The sequence below is a fragment of the Gobio gobio genome (assembly GCF_949357685.1).
Source record: "Gobio gobio genome assembly, chromosome: 5".
In the NCBI taxonomy this organism is placed as follows: domain Eukaryota; kingdom Metazoa; phylum Chordata; class Actinopteri; order Cypriniformes; family Gobionidae; genus Gobio; species Gobio gobio.
In genome coordinates, this window is record NC_137101.1 from 63,580,357 (window position 1) to 63,588,304 (window position 7,948).

Sequence of the window (7,948 nt, forward strand, 5' to 3'; positions counted from 1 at the left end):
TATATGTTCTTGAGAGATTGCACCATGTTAACTAAAAAAAGGTTGTGGGGCAACGGCTTCTCATTCCCAAGGTGTCCAACATGAGTTTACATGTTTCTTATCTTTCACACCCACATGTACAACACCCACTTTGGTGTATTTGGGCTTTAAAAGGCAGCTCCGCATACCAAGTAAATCACTGTTCCCAGGGAAGCTTCTTCAGAAACACTTGTCTTTTCCAGCCTCTCTCTCCTCGAGTCATCATCCAAAATGAGCAAGATCATTGTTTATACCGAAAAGTCCTTCAGGGGCAGAACAGCTGAATTCAAGAAAAATGTCCACAACTTAGTAGAAAAGGGCATCAACGATGCCATCTGCTCTATTAAAGTCATTGGCGTACCATGGGTGGCGTATTATGACGTAAATTTTTCTGGAAAGTGCCGGGTGTTTGAGGAAGGAGAGTACGCCTCCCTTGAGGACAGAGGCCAGTTTTCTTCCCTCCAAATGATCATGGATGACATGGAAAGCCCAGAAATCCAGCTGTTTGAGCACACCAACTATCGAGGAAGAAGCGTGACCCTACACAGCGAGACCAATCTTCACGACATTGACTTCAGTGACCAAGCTTCTTCACACAAAGTGAAAGGTGGTGTGTGGGTGCTATACGAGCACACCGGCCGTCAGGGTGCCCATCTTGTTGCTGTACCTGGCAATGAAGTTCCCAACTATGTGCCACTCCGCTTCAATGATGTGGCCAGCCATGTGCGCCCGTTGCTGTCTAGGCCATAGACAGCATCGCTCAAAGTGCTCTTTCTGCAGCTGAATATGAACTGGAACCCTTTTGGAAAGAATGAGGCAGACTGTGGGGAAAGACTGATCATGACCAGAAACTTGAGTTGACTCTTGACTGCGACTGCAATAAGTTTAAAGAAACTTCATGCAATCAGACTCTACCTTATCACTTGAGGATATCTATGTAAAGTGTTAACTTGGCAAATGTTAAATAACAAGGGTGAATTTGATTAGAAAAGGTTTTTAAGATGCTGGTTGTTTGGCTTGTCAATCTGTAGAGACCAGTATCAGTAAACACATGCAATGAAAGTGTTGGAATTGTTACAGATTTCCTACAGACTTTTGCATTTGAATGTATTTCCCCTGTTTGATGAGAGTGAGATACTGAAAAAGATTTTGGGTTTATATTATGCTGAGAAAGAGGCAATGAATGCTGTTTTACTCTCTCAACTCAGAAAATAAAGAGTCTTAAATATCACGCTGTGTTTCTTTAATTATCTCTTTTTTTACATTTTCATTTCATCATTGTTATGCAAAGTGACTTACAATTGAGGAATACAACAAGCGTTTCATTTAAAGAGGCAATAAACACAAGAAGTGCTATTAATACAAAGTTTCAGTCGTTGTTCGAGCTAGAATAGGGAGGGATTAAAGAGTTTCTGTCATGAATTACTCGCCTTCATGATGTTCCAAACCTGTAAGACCTTCGTTCATCTTCAGAACACAAATTAAGATATTTTTGATGAAAATATGTTTTGTGTGACAGCTAAGGGGTTAAATAAATAAATCCATGAGCATTGGCCTTTGGGCTGCTTTGACGTCTGTGTGTGTTCATTACTAAAAGCACTTTTAAAGTTGGAAATACACTCGGGATAATATTCTGTTAATAAAGTACAGTAATAAGCTTTATTCACACACACATTAATATGTACAGAAACAAATTAAATCACTCACCACTCATCTGCTCTCCACCATTAGTGATGGTGATCCTGGTCATCTGGGAGACTTTCTTCAAGTCAACTGTCCACATGGGCGTAGATTACGCGGGGGACGGGGGGGACGTGTCCCCCGCACTTTTAATAAAACGTACATTCGTCCCCCGCACTTTACCGAGTCTCACCAGCAGTGTTGCCAACTCTCGCGAGAAAATAAGCAACCACAGCTTCAAAAACTAGCCCAAAACAAGCCCAATGTTATTATATTATTTATTATCATCATCAATATTATTTATGATAAATTATTTTTGATCAATAAATGAGCCTGCAACATATTAAACTGAAACCTCTCAGAGTTTGAAAAGCAAAAACAGATGTGATTTTACAAAAATCATCGAATTGCAATAAAGGACACACAATATCCTCCGATCAGCTGTGAACAGAAGAGGTTTGAAGAGTGAAGAGTGACTCATAGTCGGAGTTAGTGCACACATATTAGGGGCAGTAAGTAGTGAACACACACACACTGCAAACCGTGAAAAAGACAAGCCCTGCATCTCATTGTGCACATCTGCCCTAAATAGTACTGAAAATTACTAATGTCACACTATTTAGGATGGATAGTATGCACATTGGGACACAAGCACTAAGGGAGCTCTGCAACATAGCCACATATATATAATAAAATAAATTCGAACCATACCTACTGTTATTATTAGTAGACTTGTTTTTTTATAATAGCCTGTAATTTTAAATAAAATTACAAATATATTTTTTTAATTAAATTAGGTGCCTCTCCTCCCTCTTTCCTCTCCATCTCTGTTGGTGGCATTGTTGTAAAAATGTATACGTCTATTTACGTCTACTAACTATCATTACGTGCATTTATAACGTCACATGCCTGCACGTTGAACGCGATTTTTCTTCAATGAAGGGGAGAAGGAGGCGGGATATAAAAGGACAGATTACTACAGCACTTGTATCTGAATGGCTATTAGCTGTGAGAAGACAGTCAGTCAATGTATTGGACACAACTGCGACCATAAATGTAAAGAAACAAAGTTGCTTATTATATTTTCCTAACAAGCAACCACATTTTTTAAAATAAGCCCAAAAAACCGCAACCCGCGACTCGTGATTTTTTAACGCGACTTGCCAAAAAAAGAAGCCCAAAGTCACGTGTTATACGCGGACTTGGCAACCATGCTCACCAGTCCAAGTCGACCCGCTCCGTGGGGGATTCGAACCGGCGTCTAGTCGCACTGCTCTTTCTGGCCTACGTCTGTTACACGGGCAAGTTTGTTTATGTAGAAGCCAATGTGAATAAATCTAGATTTAAATTCAAAGACACAAAATAAAATATACATGACCTGTCATTTTATTCATATAAAGTAAAGTATATGAATAATGCAGTGCTAACTGACTGCCTTTTTAATGTTTAGTATCTTCTGCTCACCAAGGCTGCATGTATTAGTATATAAAACAGTTGTTTTCTATGTGAATATATAGTAAAGTGTAATTTATTCCTGTGATCAAAGCTGAATATTCAGCATCATTACACCAGTCTTCAGTGTCACATGATCCTTCAGAAATCATTATAATATGAGAATTTGCTGCTCAAGAAACATTTATGATTATTATCAATGTTGAAAACAGTTGTGCTGCTTCATTTTTCTGGAAATCATGAAACTATTCAAACATTTGTGGTAAGATAAAAAAGAGAGAAATTAATACTTTTATTCATCAAACATGCATTAAATTGATCAAGTGGCATTTAAAATATAACAAAAGATTTATACATGCTTTATTCAATGCAAATAAATGCTGTTCATTTAACTGTCTATTCATTCAAAAATCCTGAACAATATCATCATGGTTTCCACAGCTGTTTTCAACAATGATTATAATCATAAATGTTTCCTTTTCATCAAATGATCATATTAGAATGATTTCTGAAGGATCATGTGATACTGAAGACTGGAGTAATGATGCTGAAAATTCAACTTTGATCACAGGAATAAATTACACTTTACTGTATCATTACCAATTAAAACATCTGTGAATATACAGTATATGTGAATATATTTCACAAAAATAATGTTTTAACTGTATTGTTTATTAAATAAATGCAGCCTTGGCAAGCAGAAGATACTAAACATTAAAAAGGCAGTCAGTTAGCACTGCATTATTCATATTCTTTATTGTCAATTAATACCTTGAGATGGCTGGAAAAACACAAACCATATTGTCGCAATCGTGTTTGTTATCATGTTTCATCAGTCATAGCGATTATTTTTATTCAGCTGCTGCTACAGCGCTGAATGCCTTTGGAATGTGACAGGTTTTACTTTTATGAATCAGTTTAGTTCTTTCTTTGAGAGCGCGCCCTCCGGCTTTGAGTATGAATTGGAGTGTTGCACGAGAGTGTTGGCACTCCATAGTGTTCAGATCGCCTCATTTTTGGATACGAATAAAATGACAGGTCATGTATAGATTATTTTGTGTCTTTGAATTTAAATCTAGATTTATTTACGTTGTCTTCTACGTGAACGAACTTGCTTGTGTAACAGACGTAGGCCAGCGGAGCGCGGAGTGGGTCGACTAGGACCGGTGCGACCCGGTAAAAGTGCGGGGGACGAATGTACGTTTTATTAAAATTGCGGGGGACATGTCCCCCCCGTCCCCCGCGTAATCTACGCCCATGATCATCAGCTTTATATGTTCATGGTTATAATATATAGAACAGATATAGTGGCCACTTAAGGAGGGGGAGTTTTAATTATTGTGAAATAGAAATGTCACTGTCATGAAATACAGTGGTCATGTAATGAACTGGAGTGTATATGACTTAATATAAAATTGTCTCCATCAATGTCATTCTCACTCATTTCTCTATATCACCCCCCATATTCCATAAACATATTTTATGAACATCTTAAAGATGTACTAAAGGAATGTAATTTTAATATGGAGGTGATCATTATGGTGAACTTTAACATCAATTGGGAAGAAAAAATCAGCAAGGAAAAGTTTAAAACAGACCAGTAATGAACTTGATCTTACACAATTAGTACCAGAATAACAATCAGAACACAAATAGACCTAATATTTATCAATAGGCCCAAACGAATTGTCAGATATATAACTAATTATAAATATCTCTTTTGTTACTTCAAGCCAGTTGGAAGGCACAACATCAAACGTGTTGTCCTGGGGGAACTTAATCACTGCGCATCTCTGAAAGAGAAAACAATACTGAGGGTTTGGAGCCGGAGGGGTGCAAGTGTAATTAAAGTGATCTGCACTCGAAACCCCTTTGGCTCCAAACCCTTGACAAGTGAGATACTGCAGATAAACACATAAACACAAGTATACACAATAATTTAGCTCAGTGTCACATACTACCTATATTCCACTCTCACGGTCTCACCATTAACTTTAGCTGGCATTCTGCTATACAGACAAGTCCTAGCATGCGGTCCCCTTGACAGTTTACACACAATGGGTCTCCTTCACTAATGTACGCAAAAAGAACTCTATATGACTTTATAATCATGTTAAGAATTTATATATTTCATCCTAACATGACTATAATTACGTTGAGGTATATTGCATTAATTGTACTATATAATCCATATATAAAATTATATTATGAAATTATTAGATCATACAATTTCATTTTAAATACATTTTATCATATACAATTTAAGAATAAGAAAAGCTGTGTTAAAGCTTCAGCTGCTGTTACGGGTGTGGTGTGATAGGGAAGAGACTGGATAGGACTTCCAAAATAAGACGGGTTTATTTAACTGAGGATATCAAAACAGGAACAGAACACGCAACACAAACCAACAGGAACATAACAACATCAAGATGGGACAAGGAGTGCAGGGAAGTGAGTTCAATATAAAGGGAGTGCAAACAACGAAGACCAGGTGCAGGGAATCCGGGGAGAGCGGGAGAGATGATGATGGAGTGAGTTCAGGTGTGGGACAGGGAGGATCATGGGAAATGGAGTCCGGGACAGGTGTGGATTGTAACATTACCTCCCCCTCCCGGTAGGTGCATCCTCGCGCCTTAGATGTAACACCGGGGAAAGGGGGTGGGCGCCCTGAAGACCTACACGCAGGTGAGGCGGAGGTGCAGACAGGTGCGGAGGTCTCCAGGGCGGGCCTAGGACATCGGGTGGCAATGGCGGGGCTGGAGTCTCGGGTGGCCATGGTGGGTCAGGAGTCTAGGGTGGCCATGGTGGGTCAGGAGTCTCGGGTGGCCATGGCGGGTCAGGAGCCTCGGGTGGCCATGGTGGGTCAGGAGTCTAGGGTGGCCATGGTGGGTCAGGAGTCTAGGGTGGCCTTGGCGGGTCAGGAGCCTCGGGTAGCCATGGCGGGTCAGGGGTCTAGGGTGGCCATGGTGGGTCAGGAGTCTAGGGTGGCCATGGTGGGTCAAGAGTCTAGGGTGGCCATGGCGGGTCAGGAGCCTCGGGTGGCCTTGGCGGGTCAGGAGCCTCGGGTGGCCATGGCTGGTCAGGAGTCTAGGGTGGCCATGGCGGGTCAGGAGTCTAGGGTGGCCGTGGCGGGTCAGGAGTCTAGGGTGGCCGTGGCGGGTCAGGAGTCTACGGTGGCCATGGTGGGTCAGGAGTCTCGGGTGGCCATGGTGGGTCAGGAGTCTAGGGTGGCCATGGTGGGTCAAGAGTCTAGGGTGGCCATGGCGGGTCAGGAGCCTCGGGTGGCCATGGCGGGTCAGGAGTCTAGGGTGGCCATGGTGGGTCAGGAGTCTAGGGTGGCCATGGTGGGTCAAGAGTCTAGGGTGGCCATGGCGGGTCAGGAGCCTCGGGTGGCCATGGCGGGTCAGGAGTCTAGGGTGGCCATGGCGGGTCAGGAGTCTAGGGTGGCCGTGGCGGGTCAGGAGTCTAGGGTGGCCATGGTGGGTCAGGAGTCTAGGGTGGCCATGGTGGGTCAGGAGTCTAGGGTGGCCATGGTGGGTCAGGAGTCTAGGGAGGCCATGGCGGGTCAGGAGTCTAGGGTGGCCATGGTGGGTCAGGAGTCTAGGGTGACCATCGCGGGTCAGGAGCCTCGGGTGGCCATGGCGGGTCAGGAGTCTAGGGTGGCCATGGCGGGTCAGGAGAATAGGGTGGCCGTGGCGGGTCAGGAGTCTAGGGTGCCCATGGTGGGTCAGGAGTCTAGGGTGGCCATAGTGGGTCAGGAGCCTCGGGTGGCCATGGCGGGTCAGGAGCCTTGGGTGGCCATGGCGGGTCAGGAGTCTAGGGTGGCCATGGTGGGTCAGGAGCCTCGGGTGGCCATGGCGGGTCAGGAGCCTCGGGTGGCCATGGTGGGTCAGGAGTCTACGGTGGCCATGGCGGGTCAGGAGCCTCGGGTGGCCATGGTGGGTCAGGAGTCTAGGGTGGCCATGGTGGGTCAGGAGTCTAGGGTGGCCATGGCGGGTCAGGAGCCTCGGGTGGCCATGGTGGGTCAGGAGTCTAGGGTGGCCATGGTGGGTCAGGAGTCTAGGGTGGCCATGGTGGGTCAGGAGTCTAGGGTGGCCATGGCGGGTCAGGAGCCTCGGGTGGCCATGGCGGGTCAGGAGTCTAGGGTGGCCATGGTGGGTCAGGAGTCTAGGGTGGCCATGGCGGGTCAGGAGTCTAGGGTGGCCATGGTGGGTCAGGAGCCTCGGGTGGCCATGGAGGGTCAGGAGCCTCGGGTGGCCATGGTGGGTCAGGAGTCTAGGGTGGCCATGGCGGGTCAGGAGTCTCGGGTGGCCATGGCAGGTCAGGAGTCTCGGGTGGCCCTGGCAGGTCAGGAGCCTCGGGTGGCCATGGCGGGTCAGGAGTCTAGGTTGGCCATGATGGGTCAGGAGTCTAGGGTGGCCATGGCGGGTCAGGAGTCTCGGGTGGCCATTTTGGGTCAGGAGTCTAGGGTGGCCATGGTGGGTCAGGAGTCTAGGGTGGCCATGGTGGGTCAGGAGTCTAGGGTGGCCATGGTGGGTCAGGAGTCTAGGGTGGCCATGGTGGGTCAGGAGTCTAGGCTGGCCATGGTGGGTCAGGAGTCTAGGGTGGCCATGGCGGGTCAGGAGTCTAGGGTGGCCATGGCGGGTCAGGAGCCTCGGGTGGCCATGGCGGGTCAGGAGCCTCGGGTGGCCATGGTGGGTCAGGAGTCTAGGGTGGCCATGGCGGGTCAGGAGCCTTGGGTGGCCATGGCGGGTCAGGAGTCTAGGGTGGCCATGGTGGGTCAGGAGTCTAGGGTGGC

The 7,948-nt window shown here is 45.8% G+C and overlaps 1 protein-coding gene across 1 annotated transcript; it reads left to right on the forward strand.

Annotated features, from left to right (window-relative positions):
- Nucleotides 1-249: 249 nt before the first annotated feature.
- On the forward strand, nucleotides 250-768 carry LOC307126355 (epidermal differentiation-specific protein-like; the record flags this gene model as incomplete). Its single annotated transcript, XM_079816821.1, has 1 exon — nucleotides 250-768. One exon carries the CDS (start codon nucleotides 250-252, stop codon nucleotides 766-768), a length of 519 nt encoding a protein of 172 aa, XP_079672947.1.
- Between the last annotated feature and the right edge of the window lie 7,180 nt (nucleotides 769-7,948).